We start from the raw sequence: 19562 nt of genomic DNA on the forward strand, positions 1-19562 counted from the left end.
AAAGATGTGCCCACAGGAGATTTCAGATTCTGGGAGTAGATCAATCGGACAGTCATAAGATCGATGAGGAGGAAGGGTATCTGCTCCTCGTTTACTAAAGACATCCAAATAGCCATGATAGACTGGTGGAACTATTTGGGCAAGCTCAGCATCAGAGTCCATGCAAAGTAATGTAGGTATGGGTGAAGGTGCCATGGGTAAGCAGTGTTCTTGGCAGTATGGAGAAGAAAACTGAATCCTGCCGGTCTTCCAGTTGATTTGAGTGGTGGGGTCTCTTTGTTTACTAATCCAGACTTGATACGAGACCCATCAGCAAGAAATATGTTCAGCCCTTGTTCCTTCAGCTGTAAAGGGATGTGTTGTTGGGCTGCAAAGGATAGGTCAATGAAGCAGCTACAAGCTCCAGAATCAATAATCGCGGTTACCGACACGGTTCTTCCAGGGAGCTAAAAGGACATAGGTACAGCCATGTGAGTTGTGCTGGTAGAACATGGTGGAGGAACATCAGAAGAGATGGAGATGCGCTTATGAAGCTTAGCTGGACAGGAACGCACATAATGGCCAGTTTCTCCACAGTATAGGCAGAGGTTATTGACTCGGTAGCGCTGGCATTCTTCCGGAGTTAGTGATAGACGAATCAGCCCAAGTTGCATGGGTTCGGGTGTGTCTGATGTCTCAGGATCAAAGTTTCCAACAGGAGGATTAGGCTGGAATCTTAGGTAGCATCCATGTAGGCCTAGGAATTTGGTTGGACCTTTCTAAGCTGCGTTAACATAGGCGACGATCGATCTGAATGGCTAGCGTGATCAAATCCTCCAGAGAGTCTGGTATGCCAACTTAAGCAAGTTCGTCTTTGAGGGGCTCAGCCAGACCCAAGTGGAACTGGTGACGCAGGGCAGCATCTTTCCAATTGGTATCCCCACTCCAACGTCTAAAGTCCGTGACGTAGTCCTCGGCCGCTCGGTGACCTTGTTGGAGCGCATGTAATGCTGCTTCAGTGGTAGTGGTTTGTTGTGGGTCATCATATAGTTGAGCCATTGCGTCAAAGAGAGTGGTCATAGTGTTTAAATGTGGGTGATGCCCACGTTTGTGGTTCACCTTGAAGCAGGGAAATAATGAACCCCACCTTGACAGTCTCTGTAGACAAGGTTCTTGGCTGGAGATTGAAGTAAAGTTGACATGCGTTGCGGAACGCTCTAAACTTGCTTCGGTCTCCATTAAACCGCTCAGGAGTAGGTACACGGGGTTCAGGTGCGCATATCCATCCTGTAGAGTCTTAACTGCTTGAGTGAGCGCTGCCAGGTGATGACATATTTCATCTAGGGGAGAGGGTCCTCTTCCAATGTGAGCACAACTGCATGCGCCTCTGCCCAAGTGCCTGCACATCTGCTCAGCTTGCCAGGACCCTGCACATATTTGTGCGCCGTGGAACTTTACCTGTACTATGGGCAGGCCTTTCCTGACACTGTCTCTGCGCCAGCAGTTCCAAGTGAGCCTGTCTCTGTGCCAGCAGTTCCAAGTGAGCCTGTTTCTATGCCAGCAGTTCCAAGTGAACTTGTCTCTGTGCCAGCAGTTCCAAGTGAGCCTGTGTCTGCGCCAGCAGTACCAGTCAATTCAACCTCCATGCTAGCAGTTCCAGTAGAGACTGTGCACCAGTAGTTCCTGTCTAACCAGCTTCTGCACCACCAGTCCCAATCAATCCTGCCTCTGTGCCAGCAGTTCTAAGTGAGCCTGTCTCTGCCAGATGTACCAGTCTAATATGTCTCCATGACAGCTGTTCCTGCCCAACCTGCCCCTGTGCTGTTCTGTTCCTTTCCAGCCTCATGCCAAACCCCAGTGACAGGGCACCTTGTCTGCCATCAGACCCTGGTGGGGGTGGGGAGCCCTCTCAGTCATTGTGTTCAAGAACCAGGATTTTCCAGCATCTCCGGGTATTATGGGAATATAGGATCCTCAGTGCCACAAGGACTACTCATTTACTTCATGTGATAAATCTCCATATCATAGTGCTGGAGTGTTTGGAGGGCATTCCCTAACCACCCCCTTCATGACCTGGACATTGTTTGCTATTCAGCAGTGCACTAATTTAGGGGCGCTGTTTACCCACAAGGCATTTCCCTATAGTAATATTACACCAATGAAACCACATATCCCATTCTCAGACTGAAGGGGGCGCTGTTTACCCACAAGGCATTTCCCTATAGTAATATTACACCAGTGGAACCACATATCTCATCCTCAGACTGAAGGGGGCGCTCAGTACAGACTGAACCTGCCTAGACGAGGTGACTACCACCATTACTCTCTGCATATTGGGGTGCAATAATGAAGACATGTTTTGGGGGTACACAGGCTGCAGTATACGCAGTGTATAGTGTGAGCTCAGACTCTATAGAACCGAATCCCTTTTCAGCATCATGTAGTCACCTCCACTTCCCATCTCAATGCACTTAGTGCTCCTCACTTCTCCCCACATCCGTCTTTCCCTCGTTCTCTGTCCTGCAATGTTGGGAGGTGCGATTACCATGACTACTGCAAATAAAAGCTTCTTCCTTCTGTACTCTGATCTCCGTGTCCTATAATACTCACCCAGCCCAGCCTCACCCTGTGTAGGAGGGTGTCACCCCTCCCCCACTGCATTCCTCTCCATTGTCAGAGACTTTCAGTTTAGTTTCTCTTCTGTGGTCAGCGATGGCGTCTTCTGCTCTGAGAGCTGAGCTGGAATGTTCCGTCTGTCTGGACATTTATACCGATCCTGTGACCCTGAGATGTGGACACAACTTCTGCCGGGTCTGTATTGGTCGTGTGCTGGATACACAGGAGGGGTCTGGAGGATATTCCTGTCCTGAATGCAGACAGAAGTTTCCGGGTCGTCCTCCACTGCAGAAGAACATGAAACTACGTAACATAGCAGAGAATTTCCTGTCTGCTCAGCCAGGTCAGGAGGACTCCGGGGTCTTCTGTACTTACTGTGTGGACTCTCCTGTACCTGCTGTTAGATCCTGTCTACTCTGTGAGGTTTCTCTGTGTGATAAACACCTGAGAGTCCACAAAAAGTCCCCAGAACACATCTTATCTGACCCCACCTTGTCCATGGAGAGCAGGAAATGCTCCGTCCATAAGAAGATCCTGGAGTATTACTGCACTGAGGATGAGACCTGTATCTGTATGTCTTGTTGTATGATTGGAGGACATAAAGGACATGAGATGATGTCACTGGATGGGGCTTCTGAGAAGAAGAAGGAGACACTGAGGAATGTTCTGCAGAAACTTCTGACAAAGAGAGAGGAGATGGAGGAAAGAGTCCAGAGTCTGCAGGAACACAGGAGGAAAGTAGAAGAAGAAGAAGCTGGTGACACCAAGAGAGTCACTGCCCTGTTTATAGACCTCAGGAGACGTCTGGAAGACCTGGAGAAGAGAGTCCTGAGGGACATCTCCGGGAGGGCAGAGCGGGTCTCCATCTTCATCCGGGATCTGGAAATAAAGAAGGAGGAGCTGTCCAGGAAGATGAGGGACATTGAGGAGCTGTGTAACATGATGGATCCACTGACTGTCCTACAGGAATCAGACACAGGTGACTTGTGTGATACTGAGGATGGAGATGATGAGGACAGAGAGAGACATGAGGACCTCCTCCATGATGGAGGGGGGCTGGATGTGGCGGGGGTCTTACACACAGGTTTATCTGATATAATAACAGGGGGAAATGTATCCTTCTATATACAGGGGGCTGCAGACATATTACTGGATGGAAACACAGCTGGTAATGATCTACAGATATCAGATGACGGGAAAACTGTGTCCAGGTCAGAGAGAAACCAGAATCGCCCCAAAACACCAGAGAGATTCCTGTATTGTCCTCAGATGATGAGCAGTCAGAGGTTCTCCTCAGGGAGACATTACTGGGATGTGGATGTCGGGGGGTCAGAGAGCTGGATAATCGGGATGTGTTACCCCAGTATAGTCAGGAGAGGAGGGGAGGAGTCAGTGATTGGATATAATACCAAGTCCTGGGGGTTGGACAGGGAAGGTGATCAGTATTCAGTGATACATGACAGACATCGGATCCCATTACCCACCAATCCCTCCAGTAACAGAGTCAGGATAGATCTGGATTATGAGGCCGGGCGGATCTACTTCTATGATCTGTGTGACCCGATCCAACACCTCCACACCTTCACCACCACCTTCACTGAGCCCCTCCATGCTGGGGTATATGTAGGGGGAGGTTGTATAAAGATATGTGGGGGGAGGGGGGAGATGTGAGAACTCCGCCCACAGCCTGGTGATGTCAGACAAAAAATTGGAGTTCATTTCATATTCATCCAATAGTATATAGAGGTGGGCGGGGCTTCCTGCAAGATTTTGTACTATAAATAAATGTGAGATTTCTCCTCTGTCACCGATCTCTGTGATTGGGTAGAATTTCTGTCCAATTATTGGAGTCACAATAACATTGGTCCTAATGGTCAGTGATGATGATGATGATGCGATCGATCCATCCATCCATCCATCCATCTATCGACAATCTGACATAATACTTTGTAATTTTTAAGCAGAGTTATCACAGTGTGTGACACCAGCCATCTCTTCCTGCCCCTCCCCCCTCCCTGTCCCTCCCTCCATGTGATCCCTCTGTGTGGGGTGTCACCATGATCAGACATAGAGGGTGGGGTGTGGTCACTGTGATGGGATAGGATGGGGATCACCTCTCCTCTCTGCTCCTCCTCCTCACTGCCCCTCCCCCATGTGGTCGCTCTATATGGGGTTGCACCATGATCAGACATAGAGGGTGGGGTGCAGTCACTAGAATGGGATAGGATGGGGTCACCTCTCCTCCCTTTCCCTCCCCCTCTTCTCTGCCCCTCCCCTTCCCCCTGCCCCTCCCCCATGTGGTTCCTCTGTGTGGGGTGGCACATGATCAGACATAGAGGGTGGGGTGCGGTCACTGTGATGGGATAGGATGAGGTCACCCCTCCCTCTCCACTCTTCCCCTCCCTCTTCTCTCTGCCCCTCCCCCTCCTCTCTGCCCCTCCCCCTTCTCTCGGCCCCTCCCCCTTCTCTCAGCTCCTCCCTCTCTTTCCTCCCCCTCCCCCTCCTCCATACAATGTATACTACAAAGAGATGGAAATAAATGTAACAATCTGAGAGGAAATATATGAAGACGTCTTCTACAGATTTACTACTGAAAGAAATAATCTGATGTACCAGAGAGCCCAGACTGTGTTTCTTAGTCCCCGGTCACAGCGGTGCGACTCGTCATGTGAGTTGATAGTTTCTCATCACATGACAAGTCGCACTCTATTGCCCACAATGGAAGCGGTCATACCGGTACAAATCCCCCTCCATCCGAGTCGCACCGATTATGAAAGTTCTTCCTGCACTACTTTTTCCAAGTTCAGCTGCGACTTGCATAGACTTGTATATAAAGTCACACAGATGTCCTGCAAGTCGCATCTGAAGTCGCATTGACATCCGACTTTGGAATTGAGCGACTTCAAGTGACGTTTCCAGATTACAAAGTGGGATCCAGTGGGACTGAAGACTTAGTTTGTAGGCCGAGTGGGTCAGGATTAGATCCCCGGTCAGGTGTTTCCTATCTGGGGCTCCGTTAGAAAGAGTTCTCCTCACTTCCTGTCCCGGTGACAACATTTTCCTAGACAGGAAATGAGAGGAACTCTCCAACAGAAACACAGAGTGAAATAAGAATCCTATGTTTAGTGGAGTAAAGAAGGGGAAGGTTTGGGGCCCCTGTCAGATCTTTCTATGTCTGTGTCCCTGGTACAGATTGGCCCTCACTCCTTGTCCCAGAGCCCCCTATAGTAGGAAAAGCCAGCCGGGGTTCTCCTCCTTCCCCACACCATCCACAACTAGAAATCAAGTCTTTGTCTTGGCATGGACTGTAATAGAACATCTCCTTCCTAGAATTGGAGCAGTGTGGGTGTCGGTGTCAGTGGAAGCAGCACTGAGATGGATGTTGCTGTGCAGCGTGTTCTCCGCTCTCACCCTCCTCATCTTCCCCACCAGAGAAGACGATATTCTACAGAGAGCCGTCATACATCAGGCTGCTAATATGTAGAATAGACGGGAAGATGAAGAGGGTGAGAGCGGGGAACATGCTGATCAGTAATAGACATCACAGTGCTGCCTGCACTCCCCCCTCTGATTGGTTGCTCCGGCTCTCACACTCTGCAGCACCGTGCACTATCCACCTCATTGATGGTTTAGACTTTAGCCCCTTCCTGCCTGTAGGACGTACTGGGATGATGACTGCAGCTCCAGGCTGGACATTCCTTGTCATGGAAAAGCCATCCTAGTGGCTGATTAGCTGCTGGACTGCTTTTATAGGCAGCTGGAGGGGAACCCCCCCTTCCCCACCCACTGGGGTCTCTCAACCATCTCCTGTGTGATCAGGGAGCCCAGTACCTAAACCGGAGGTACTGCATGATTACCATAGAGCTGGCTGTGGGCTGGATGGTCCTTGGCCATCTCTATGGTCCTGGGAGGCCGGACGTCACTTCAGGTTCCGGCAGATGTGAACACTGACATTTTTTCGTGGAATGCAGAGATCGATGTTTGTTTATCTCCTCCTTTCCAGGGTAGAGGATGTTTACATTTCTTATGACAGCAATAAAAGTGATAAAAATAAATAAATACATAAAGGGACATTGTAAAAATATGAAAAAAATACTTTTTTTAACATGTCCCCATCCCCCGTGCTCACATGTATATGTAGGTAACTTCCACATATGTAAACGGTGTTCCCACCACACATGTGAGGCATCACCACAAACGTTACAACAAGAGCAATGATGGCGGCTCCAGACCTCCTCTGTAACTCCAAACTGGTAACCCCTAAAAATGTTTAAATCCTCACTTATGGAGATAATTAAGTTCCAGGTTATATATTGTGTGTTTTTTTCCATTAAAATTCATTAAAGTGTATTATTTACCAAAAGATTGCGTTTGAAAAATCGCAGCGTAAATACCATGTGACACAAAATTGCATCACCCACCATTTTATTCTCTCGGGTCTCTTCTTAATATATATATAATGTTTAGGGGTTCTAAGTCTTTTTCTAGTAAAACAATGGTGATTGGTACATGTAGGGGGGATGTGAGAATTGGTGGGGGGGCGGGAAGTCGTGAAGAAACGATGTTGGATTCTATGAGATATTGGAAATCGTCTTTAGAGATGGAGGACATGGATGTTCTGAATCTATCTCTGCTTTCATCTTAGAATTCTCCTCTTTCTAGTACTTGCCGTGTTACACAAGATAGCTATGGAAGGGGGCTCCTTCCAGCATTTCTATGGAAGAGAAGGATCATCTTAGAGGGCGGGGCTAGCCTCGGCCCCGTGTTGGTCCCCCCAATAGAATTTCCTATCATGGTGTAGCGCCTCCCCTGGTGGTTTCCAGGTATCTGCAGCCACAGCATGGGCACTCTGACATTGTTGTATACAAATGTAGCAATCTATACATTTCTGTGTTTTCTTCATTTTTGGAACATTTTGTTGTGTTGATTCTTAAACAATCCTCCATTATTCTTCTCCCTGAAGAAGTGGATCCCAATCCAGGAAACGTGTCGAGTTCAGTCATAGAATAAAAATGGGAGGAGTTTGTAGAAATGAATGTGTGGGGGTGGAGATGACCATACGTTCTGGAAATGGATACATTATGTACAAATAATGATGACAAATGGAGGTTATCTGAAAGCTTTGTTCTCAATGAATTTATAACTTCATGATTCTTCTGGAATAAAGTATATGAAATGGTAATATAATATATTTTGTGTGAGTTGTGCCTCAAAAATCCTTCCATTCCATTGACACATTCTCTATATACACCCCCACACCACAGTGCCAAGAGCCTGAGCCACTGTGAGCTTCCTGTGTGCGGGGACCTGGAGAAGTGCAGACCCATCGCTGGGGTGTCTGTGCCCACCCAAGGTTCAAAGTACTGAGAGGCTGTGAGGTCTCCTGCCATGACAGAACCCAAGGCTGTAGAGATCTGCTGCTGGTGTGAGGGCCTACACCAGAGCTGAGCTTCTGGGACCTGACTTCATAGAACTGCAGACTGCCAAGTGATCTGGACTGGATTTCTGTGTGCCAGGAGGGGTGAGCTGACCATCCGTGTTTATCCCAACATTGACATAGTTAGGGCAATATAGACAGCTCTTTATTCAGCAACCCACTAGCCGTCTACTGCACACTCTAAAAGGGACAGCCACATGTGCACCACCTTCAGAAGGGCCCCAACTAAAGCTAGCCAAAACTGGCAATTAGGCACCAATACTTTATAGCCACCTCCAGGGGTACAACTTTGTCAGGAGCACATATGTCTGGCCACTATTGGGGCTGTATGCATGGAGTACACATGAGGACATTTGTTTTCTTGGTGTCATTGATGCCAATACTGTAACCCTGTTTGTGTCCATTATAATTTGGTATAACATTGTTACGGTTATAGGGCGGCCTATCGGGCATTGCCAATCTAGTACAGCATCTGTAACCCTGTGTGATTGCTTGTTCATTGAGTTATGAAATATTTATCAGCATTGCTTTACTACATTCATCTCACCTACTCCAGTTGCTTGGCCTACTCTCTGTGATGTGTCATAGAGGGGCAGCTTACTAACGCATGGGTTACACGGGCTCCAACCTACAGCCGGGTGTGTCAGTGGGGACCAAGCAGCTCTAAGAGTCGTGGCAGAACAGAGGACCCGTCATCACCAGCGGCTCCTGCAGGGTAAGCGCTACAAAAGCAAGATAACAAATGTTACATCTAAAATATAAAAAGTCGGCAAAGTAATAATATTTGAAGGGATTGTCAGATTTCCTGAACCCCAATCACATCTGTGGGGGACACCTTCTGGGAGTTAATTGTGCCCATTTTCTAAGGCTAATAGAGAGATGGTCACATAAAGGGCATGGGGGGGAGAGGGGGCGGGGCATTGCTGGGGGGAACATATATATATACCAATGCAAAGAATGGTAACATTTGCTGGAATTGTCAGACTAATAACATGGCGGCTAAAATGGACCAAAGCACAAAAATACAAACATTTGGTGTGGCTGGGAGCAGTGATTTCAGTAATATTTATAGAGAAACATTAATAATTCAAAACTCCATTACATGACATGTCTGGGGGGGCGCCCATGACATCATTGATCAAATATGAATAATAAACAACTAAATGGTGTAGTGATAATAAATATCTACATATCTGTGCAGAACACAAACATAACAAATACATAAAATAAATAAATAAATAAATGAATGAATAAATAAATCACTCGTAATAAACAAACAAGTGAAAAAAACCTGTGAAGAGAATACACAGGCGAGAACCCCCCCCCCCCATCCCCAACTGGGGGATCAAATACAAATGTGATATCAGTGAGTAAATGTCACCCCCTATATTTAAGGGAACATAATAAACATTTAAATATAAAGTGCAACCCCTAATGGGGAACAATGAGTACAAAGTCATGTGTGTAGCAAACCACTTAATCACAGCAAACGAACAATACGTCATATATAAGGTCAGTCCATAAAAAAGTCCCCTCTGACAAACTCTCGTGAACACGAATAAACAGCAAATCGTGAAAAATCCTTAAATGTCCTGAGTGCCCCCTCCCCTCCTTACAGTGACCACACAGGCCAGCTCACTTAATGGATCAACCACGTTCCTCACAGGAACTACCGCGTCATATGAAAGATGACCGCACTGGATAGCATCAGCAGTGTCAGGATTCCTCCTGAACTCCCTCCAACCGCTGGATAATCTTGCAATGCCGCTCACATCAGAGGATCAGAATAGAAACAATAAAGATCCTCCATAGTGTAAGTCAGCTTTATTAAAGTAAAAAATGCCAGAGAATTCCCATCACATTTAGATGAATTCAGATCAGCCTTTCACCTCATGTAATGGGTGTACTGCATGATTTCCTGGTGTCCCAATATGGCGCCCACCCCGGAAGTGACGTCACCGCGCACCGGAAGTCCTGTCACGGCGTACCAGCGTGTTATGTCACGATGATCACGTGACTTCTTCAGGGTACCCTGAAGTCAGAGGGGACTTTTTTATGGACTGACCTTATATATGACGTATTGTTTGTTTGCTGTGATTATGAGGTTTGCTACACACATCACTTTGTACTCATTGTTCCCCATTAGGGGTTGCACTTTAAATTTAAATGTTTATTATGTTCCCTTAAATATAGGGGGTGACTTTTATTCACTGACATTTACTCACTGATATCACATTTGTATTTGATCCCCCAGTTGGGGATGGGGGGGGGGGGTTCTCGTCTGTGTATTCTCTTCACGGGTTTTTTTCACTTGTTTGTGTATCACAAGTGATTTATTTATTCATTCATTTATTTATTTTATGTATTTGTTATGTTTGTGTTCTGCACAGATATGTAGATATTTATTATCGCTACACCATTTATTTATTTTATGTATTTGTTATGTTTGTGTTCTGCACAGATATGTAGATATTTATTATCATTACACCATTTATTTATTTATTTTATGTATTTGTTATGTTTGTGTTCTGCACAGATATGTAGATATTTATTATCACTACAACATTTAGTTATTTATTTTATGTATTTGTTATGTTTGTGTTCTGCACAGATATGTAGATATTTATTATCGCTACAACATTTAGTTATTTCTTTTTGTGTTCTCTTATTGGTATAAGGAGTAGGGAGTGAGCAGCTTAGGTTAGGGATTATCCATTGAAGCGCAGGAGGATTTTTCTATTGACCAAATACGGTTCCCTCCATAGTTGTTCAGTGATGTCATATAGGAGACCCCGCCCCCCTGTATATTTGGGCTTTCACCTGTCAGTCAGCGGGAGGGAATAGATAGGACCAGACGTGGATCGGCAAGCAGAGTTTCCGTCTTTTTCCCAGTTGGCCGGCATTGGACATCATGATTGAAGTGGATCTACATGGCGGGATCATGTGATCGATGATGAATGTACATCAATGGGACTTCTGTTGATGAGTAAAGGACTTGTCAATACCTGTGTACATGTTTTCTTTGTGAATGAGTACTATGTACAGCCACCAGGCCCAGGTTGTGGGGAAGAAGCCCTTGTCCTCATCAACATGGGAAAGGGTGCTTTGCCAAGAGACCCCCCCTTGGCAAGGTACCCCTCCATGTTTAGGGCATGTGGTCAGGTATGGTTCAGAGGAGGGGACCCCCCCCTTTCATTGTCTGCCCCAGGCTGCATGTTTGGATAAGTGTTCGGTATACATTTTTTAGGGGACCCCCAAACTTCTTTTTTTTATTTCAGCTTGGGGGTTCCCCCTTTAAAATCCTTACAAAACCAGAAGGGCCAGATATGAGTTGCGCCATTTTTTCTATCCCATGATTACACGGCCATGTAAGCAAATATCGCCATTCCTGTCATTGGTTGTCAAGGACTCGGCTGTACCAACTCCCTCCAATCAGGTTAAAGGCGAAGTTCATGTTTTGTTTCTAAATTCCAGTTCCCCTGTGTTCCAATATACCATGAATGTTCCTCTGTTGCAGAAAAGAGGAAGCTTCCTATTCGTCCTACACAGCCCTTCCCCCACTTTCCAGCTGGATGTATAAAGAAACTTCTCCATTACTTCCTAGATAGACCTTGGGATGTGAAAACTGTTAAGACACAGGAAGGAGTTCACCAGATGACCTCATTAACACACACCTTGCATCATCAGCCGTAAAGTCGGCCATTGTCTGCAGGCATTGGGCTCAAAAGTGTCCTAGTTTTCCATTCTGGAAGCAACGTCTAAACTGCCCAGGGCTGGATTCCTCCTTCCGGCTGCCATTGCCGAAACCATTTGTCCCATTTCTGATATTGTTTTCTACATGGCAACATGAGCTTCCATAACCTGTCCTACTGTCTTCTGGATCTCGCAAAGGTCTGTTGAATCATGGCTTGAGCCTGAGCCAACTAAGACAGGGTCTGCACTTTGCCATCCAGTGGGGCCATGACCTGAACCTCAGGCACTCCCTCCATGGTCAGAATAGCTTGAGTGACACAAAAGGAAGCCCTGAGCCAAGTTCCACCCTGAACTTCTACCTTCCTATCCCTGGCCATCATCAGAGCTAAAAGTCTTCAACAGCTTGGAATATGTCACAGCACCATAAGGGTAACTGACTCTAAGCTTCTGTCCAATTGGATCGAGTAGCTGAGCACTCTTCTGTACTTGGATCCAGGGGGCCTTGCTGCCACCTTCCGCCTTCACTCCTCCCTGGACAACCACCTGGTGCAGAATCTTGTCCAGCCTTCGCACATTGTCAGAATATGTCTCTCCTTCCCATTGATACATGTGTTCAAACACGTCAATTCTGTAAAGTTCTCAACTCGCCCAAATACTTCCCGCAGGGCCTCAAGACACTCATGGGCGGTACAGCCTGGTTTATCCCATTTTAGGTTCCGCACAATGTCAGGAGCCCAAAAGCTTTCCACTACCCTCTGCCTCTTCACAGCATCTGCTACTTCTCATTCCTCTATAGTCTGGAGGGACTGATCGACCCACATGTCAAAGTCATCCTCCCCCCAGAGGAGTGGAGGTCCTACCAGAGAAGAATCTCAGTCTTTGGTAATTGTGACTGGTGATAGAGGTAGAGCTTTTCAACACGGTCTCTAAGAACTTTCCTTGTTCAGTCAGTGAAGTAGCAGGTATTCCCCCCATGATGTTTGCTGAAGTAGATGGCTCAGGTTCCAGGGTTCCTTTCCTTGAACTCTCTTTGCTACCATCAGGGAGGATTGGTAAAAACACCGGGGCCATTACTGTATCAGACAGGTGTATGTTCTCTCGTTCAAGGGGAGGAGGAATTCCTTTTTTCCATTCCATCAATATTAGCACATTAGGCACATCTGGATTACTTCTGATATCGAGGATACTCACTCTCTGATCAGGGATGTAGGCTGTCAGCATCTGCTCGACCTGCTCTTCAGTCCAGTCATTTCCAGGGAGATTCAGCACCACACACCGTTCAGGTCTTCCATTCTACTCTTGACACCGAGCAGTGATCTGGGAAGGTTCCATTCTTTCTTCCTGGGGTTCATAGATTCTCTGTATGTGGAAATCCCGGACGAGCCCCCACCTGTAGCACTATTCCATTCTTTCTCATGGGGTTCACAGATTCTCTGGATGGGCAAATCCCTGATGAGCCCCCACCTGTAGCACTATTCCATTCTTTCTCCTGGGGTTCACAAATTCTCTGGATGGCGAAATCCCAGATGAGCCCCCACATGTAGCACTAGCACCTTAGGAGTTGCTGAATTATTTTCAGGCTCCCTGAGGTTCTGGACCCATCTCTGAAACCCAGCCCCTGCTGACACCACAGTACAATCCTAACTAGAATAAATTACCACCAGAAAGTAAATTTACACACGGATGAAATACAGTGAAGGAAACAAGTATTTGATCCCCTACTGATTTTGAATGTTTGCCCACTCACAAAGAAATGATCAGTCTAAAAATTGATTGGTAGGTGTATTGTAACACTGAGAGACAGAATAGCAACAAAACATTCAGCAGAAATGCGTCTAACAAATGATGACTGATTTGCATGTTCATGAGGGAAAGAAGGATTTGATCCCCTTCACAAAACATGACTTAGTACTTGGTGTCAAATCCTTTGTTGGCAATCACAGAGGTCAGACGTTTCATGGAGTTGGCTCCCAGGTTCGCACACATCTCAGGAGGGATTTTGGCCCACTACTCTTGGCAGATCCTCTCCAAGTCATTAAGGTTGGGTGGCTGACGTTTGGCAACTCGAACTTTCAGCTCCCTCCACAGATTTTCCATCGGATGAAGGTCTGGAGACTGGCTAGGCCACTCCAGAACCTTAATGTGCTTCTTCTTAATCCACTCCTTTGTTGCCTTGGCCGTGTGTTTTGGGTCATTGTTATGCTGGAACACCCATCCACCACCCATTTTCAATGCCCCGGCTGAGGGAAGAAGGTTCTCACCCAAGATTTGAGGGTACATTGCCCCGTCCATCGTCCCTTTGATGCGGTGCAGTTGTCCTGTCCCTTAGCAGAAAAACACCCCCAAAGCAGAATGTTTCCACCACCATGTTTCACAGTTGGGATGGTGTTCTTGGGATCATAGGCAGCATTCCTCCTCCTCCAAACACGGCGAGTTGAGTTAATACCAAAGAGCTTGATTTTGGTCTCCTCTGACCACAACACTTTCCACCAGTCCTCCTCTGCATCATTCAGATGCAGGGGCGGACTGACAACTCATGGGGCCTCCGGGCAATAGGGGATCATGGGGCCCCTGTATCCTTGCCCAAACTCAAAAAATCCTATGAAAAAGGTACCAGGGGCATCTCATGGGGCCCCCTACTGACCCTGGGCCCTCAGGCAGTGCCGAGTTTCCAAATGGTCAGTCCGCCCCTGTTCAGATGTTCAGTGGCAGACTTCAGACGGGCCTGGACATGTGCTTTCTTGAGCAGAGGGACCGTGCGGGCACTGCAGGATTTCAGTCCTTGTCGGCGTAGTGTGTTACCAATTGTTTTCTTGGTGACTGTGGTCCCAGCTGCCTGGAGATCATTGACAAGATCCTCACGTGTAGTTCTGGGATGATTCCTCACTGTTCTCATGATCATTGACACTCAACGAGGTGAGATCTTGCATGGTGCACCAGACCTAGGGAGACTGACACTTGTTTTGTGTTTCTTCCATTTGTGAATGATTGCACCAACTGTTGTCACCTTCTCACCAAGCTGCTTGGCCATAGTTTGGTAGCCCAGTCCAGCCTTGTGTAGGTCTACCATCTTGTCCCTGACATCCTTGGACAGCTCTTTGGTCTTTGCCATGGTGGAGAGTTTGGAATCTGATGGTTTGATGGCTCCTGTGGACAGGTGTCTTTTATACAGGTAACACAATGAGATTAGCAGCACTCCCTTTAAGAGACTGCTTCTAATCTCAGCTTGTTACCTGTATGAGAGACACCTGGGAGCCAGAAATCCTGCTGAATGATAGGGGATCAAATCCTTCTTTCCCTCATGAACATGCAGATCCGTCATCATTTGTTAGACGCATTTCTGCTGAATTTGTTGTTGTATTCTGTCTCTCAGTGTTACACCGAACATTCCATTGTTAGACCGATCATTTCTGTGTGAGGGGCGAACATTCCATTGTTAGACCGATCATTTCTGTGTGAGGGGCGAACATTCCATTGTTAGACCGATCATTTCTGTGTGAGGGGCCAACATTCAACATCAGCAGGGGAGCAAATACACATTTCCTTCACTGTAGCTCTTGCTGCTTCTGCTAGGCCTGCACTGCAGGCAAATATAGAAAAAAGCCAGGCTAGAGACCCAGAAGGGGGATGTGGGGAGTGGGGCCCTGGCAGGGGAGCACTCTGATCCCACTGGGGGCATTCAAAATCAGAAGGGGATCAAATACTTATTTCCTTCACTGTATAACTAACATGATGTAGTGGCCCAGGAATACAGTATCTTCATCAGGTGAGAGTCCATGTTAGCAGTGGTCATGTCTTGGATGCTGTGCGTGGCTCCAGGGATCTTCACGTCTCCATTGGCATATGCTTTAGTACTCCCCATGTGAAAAAAAGACCTTAGTGGGAATAAAGCAGGAAGTTTGTAGGTTATGTTGTGTTTTGTCCATAATAGTGTTTCTTTTGCCATTGATAAGGACATGGGGGAAAATGGGACTGTCAAGCGCCCTTGTAGATCACCAACTTGGGATTCCCCAGGGCACGGAGTCTAAACCAGAGCCTGCTTCTTCACCAGAGCCCCTGATGGTGGGGATGGACTTGCAGCAAGCTAGAACCAGGTCATGGCTCCCCAGAAACACCCAGTTGAGGATGTGGAGACCACTTGCGTGAGCGGAGTGCAATGGCAGGAGACAACAGGAAATACGATATAGACAAGCCGAGGTCAGGATGGGTGGAAATCAAGCACGGTCAGTGGACAAAGCCGGGGTCGGTACACGGGTAGACAGATATGGGGTACAGAAGTAGCAACAAACAGGAGCTCAGAGAACTAAGAAGTTGTTCAGACAAGGTGGGCTAGACTGAGCATGTCTTATATAGTCAAGCAAACTAGGAGGCGGGCCAGGAAGTGATGGAAGGGAAGGAAATAAAACCCAGAGAACAGCAGAGGACACCCATAGGTGAGCACAGACAGTCCACACATGTGAATGGAATCAGGAACAGCACTTCAGCAAGGAGGAACGAATGCAGAAACAAGAACCTGCAGGCTATCTTGTGACACGGACGATCCTATTTATGCTCCTTCCTGTTTTTTGGAGTATTTCTTTGTTTTTTCCCCCTTTGTGACTTTTCTGTTTAGGGTGGCTTGTTTCCTAGCCTTACTGAGACGTGTGATTTCTCACTTCAATTTGCAGTTTTTGCCTTCTGATGCCAGTGTTCTGTAATTGTCGGACAAAGTGACACATTGGGGACAGCTCCAGCCTGGTCTCTCCTCAAGAATTCCCCATCTTCCTTGTGTGGTACGGCTTCCAGCACCTTTCCACCTCTTCTACATTAGTGTGTACTCATTAAAGTGGTTACTTTATAGCCGAGACATTTTTTGTTTGAGATGTAGGAGTTCCTGACGCTCCTTGTGCTCCCTCTGTCCGCTCGCTGTGTTGGTCACCGGTAACCTGTGGATACAGTAGTCTCTATTTCCTAACACTGACGTACAAAGCCGACCACCATACTGCCCCGAACTACATCACTGACCTAATATCCAAGTACCACCCAACACACACACTCCGCTCCTCACAAGACCTCCTTCTCTCTAGTTCCCTGGTCTCCTCCTCCCATGCCTGCCTCCAGGGTGTCACCCATCCTCTGGAACTCCCTGCCCCAACCCATCAGATTATCACCTACTCTCCTCTCCTTTAGGCGCACCCTGAAAACCCACCTCTTCAGGGAAGCCTACCCCACCCCCTGCTAACTTGCCAACCTCCTCCACTCTTCCTACCTCTCCATCCCCCACAGCTATCTCCTCCTGTACCACCATCCCCTCCCTCCTAGATTGTAAGCTCCAAGGAGCAGGGCCCTCAATCCCCTCATGTATTACATTGTATTGGTATTGTTCTGTCACATGTTCTGTCCCCCTTTGTAATGTACAGCGCTGAGCGAACTATCGGCGCTTCATAAATACTGTATAATAATAATGATAATTTCGGCTGACTTTTTGTACTTCTCTAGTTGGCGCTGTAAGTTACAGTTATGATTCATGTCAATCACATGTTGTGTTTTACATTTGTGAATGTCTTTCTTTTTTCTGGACTTGTTTTGCTGGAATTCTGTATTTTGTGTGTTAGCAAGGTGCAGCGCGGTGTGGCAGGTTATATTGTAGAAAAGATTCTAACAGCTTATTCAGAATTATCACGTAGGTACATCCATCCAGAGCCACTCACAAACAGTAACAGTGGTCCAAAAACTTGAAGATGGCGGCAGCACCTACAACGAGGAGTGGAATGCAACCTGACTGGTCCAAACCCAAAGGAGAGTTTTCCTGTAGAAAGGTAGACTTGGTCCCTGCGCTGTCCCTACTGCTCTGGAACATTTCCCTGCCTCTAAGCACTGTCCCTGTCAGATAGGAATCGGGTACCTTGGGGCTGTCTTTAGATGCGGTGGGGGTACTCTCCTCTTTAGGGTCAGTTGGGTCCAGAGGCCCGAGTTCAATGTGTGACATAACTCACTCTAAAGAGACTTCCTGAATGGGTGGTACATCCTCGGGTTTGTTGTTTCTTCTGGAGGCTGCTGGTATGGAGGAACAGTCTCTACTCAGGACACAAGGTCTCAGCAGACTGAGGTGGACCCTCTGAGACCATGTCATACATAGGGATTGGTGGGAAAAGTTTTTTTTCCACCTGATAGGGGGTTGTTCCCACTTGGGCTCAAGCTAGCTGACTCTTTCATATTTTGGGTTCTTTACCAATACTCAGTTACCCGGTCACAGTGGTAGTTTGTCCACAATGGTATCAAGTCTGCATTCCAATCCAGGGCTATCTGCTTAGGTTTTCTCAACAGGTCCCACTGCTTCTGCACCCACTCACTGGGCATGTAGGAAGTGAAGCAGTTTAACAAGAGGTCTACAGGCAGTTGGCTATAAAACTTGAACTTCAAAAAGAATGGAGAATGGCCTCTAGGCCTGTACATTGTGTTGTTGTTGCCCAGACCACAGCCCCCACATGTTGATGTCAGCATTCCTGGTGGCTCTGCTATAGCGACCACAGAATTCCCAAAAGGGTACAGTTGAAGTGTTCACAGGCCCCATTACCCTAAGGGGGTGGTAAGGTGTGGTATGATATTTCCACTCTGGTGGCAGAGCTCAGACAGCATTTGTGAGTCAATGTTCAGGCCTTGGTCTGAGAGTATGTATTTGGGGCGACCATACAGCTGGACCGCGTGTTCCCAAAATAACTTAGCTGTGGTTACTACTGTCTGGTCATCGGTGGGCACTACCACAGCGAACTTGCTGAAATGATCCACAAAGACTAGGATATAGCGACACCTATAGGGAGAGCTGGAAAGTGTAAGGAAGTCCATTATCACCAGCTTAAAGGGTTCCAAGGTGGGAGTCATGGGAGTGGTCTGTTCTGAAGGAGCTTTGTGTACAGTGCAGCCTGCACACTCCCTGCATGCCCAGGGGGGACTGACAACTCATGGGGCCCCAGGGCAATTGGAGATTATGGGGCTGCCTGTGTCCCCTCCCACACTCAAGCCACACCCACACAAAGCGCCACCTAAATCTTGCACTGCCCACATTATATGCCTTTGTCACAGAATTTCTCTACACTTTGTTCAAAATAAATGTTTAATGTAGAAAATAAAGAAACAAAACTTACAGAAAGCACAACAATGGTACATTTCCAAAATGGAGGTTTCCATGAATGAACACAATATAACAGGTGCAACTAATGTCTCCTTAGCTGAAGATTTTAATTTAAAAAAAGCAAAAAATAAACCAAATAAAAAATGAAAAGCTCTGCCCAGCATGTTACAAAAGAGCGAAGTTTAGGTGACGTCTCGGCCAATCAGTCCGTGATTTTATCTTTGTCACTCTTGACGTTTAGTGCAGCTTGCTTTTCTCCCGACCTCCAGGTTTTGTTGGGACAGTGATGATCGTATTCTGGACTTTACGATTTCTGACTTGGAAAAGCGTCTTTCACATGTATCTGTGTAGTGCTCGGTGTAATTCTGTATTTATCTGCCAAGAAGAGACTCTCCAAGGCCACTGGACCCAGTCGGTGCTCAGAGAGCCGTGTGAAAGCACCGGACACACAGTTCTTGTCCTTCTTTACAGCAGCTATAGACGTGAATGGCTCGGCACTGGAGCTGGTGTGTTGCTCTTCCAAATCTGAACCCAACTCTCTTCATCATCTTTCAACAGGCATTTACAGAGAGTTGTGTAGCTGGAGGCAAAAGAGATCAGTTCCCCACGTAGAGCGACTGGGTCTATTCCTGGTATTGCTTCTGATATGACATTCTACTGAATTTTGTCCGAAGAGGCCAGTATTTCTTCTAACCCATTTGGATGGAAGCAAGAAATGTGCCTACA

General features: G+C 47.0%; 1 protein-coding gene across 1 annotated transcript; it reads left to right on the plus strand.

Moving 5' to 3' along the window:
• The first annotated feature begins 2424 nt into the window (after nt 1-2424).
• Nucleotides 2425-7782, plus strand: LOC149443713 (E3 ubiquitin-protein ligase TRIM39-like). The gene has a single exon (XM_089655364.1). The coding sequence runs from the start codon at nt 2692-2694 to the stop codon at nt 4264-4266; it is 1575 nt and encodes a 524-aa protein (XP_089511490.1). The 5' UTR covers nt 2425-2691; the 3' UTR covers nt 4267-7782.
• Nucleotides 7783-19562: the final 11780 nt, after the last annotated feature.

The sequence above is a fragment of the Staurois parvus genome, unplaced genomic scaffold (genome assembly GCF_062004578.1).
Source record: "Staurois parvus isolate SC_StPar_1 unplaced genomic scaffold, SC_StPar_1.0 ptg000837l, whole genome shotgun sequence".
NCBI lineage: Eukaryota > Metazoa > Chordata > Amphibia > Anura > Ranidae > Staurois > Staurois parvus.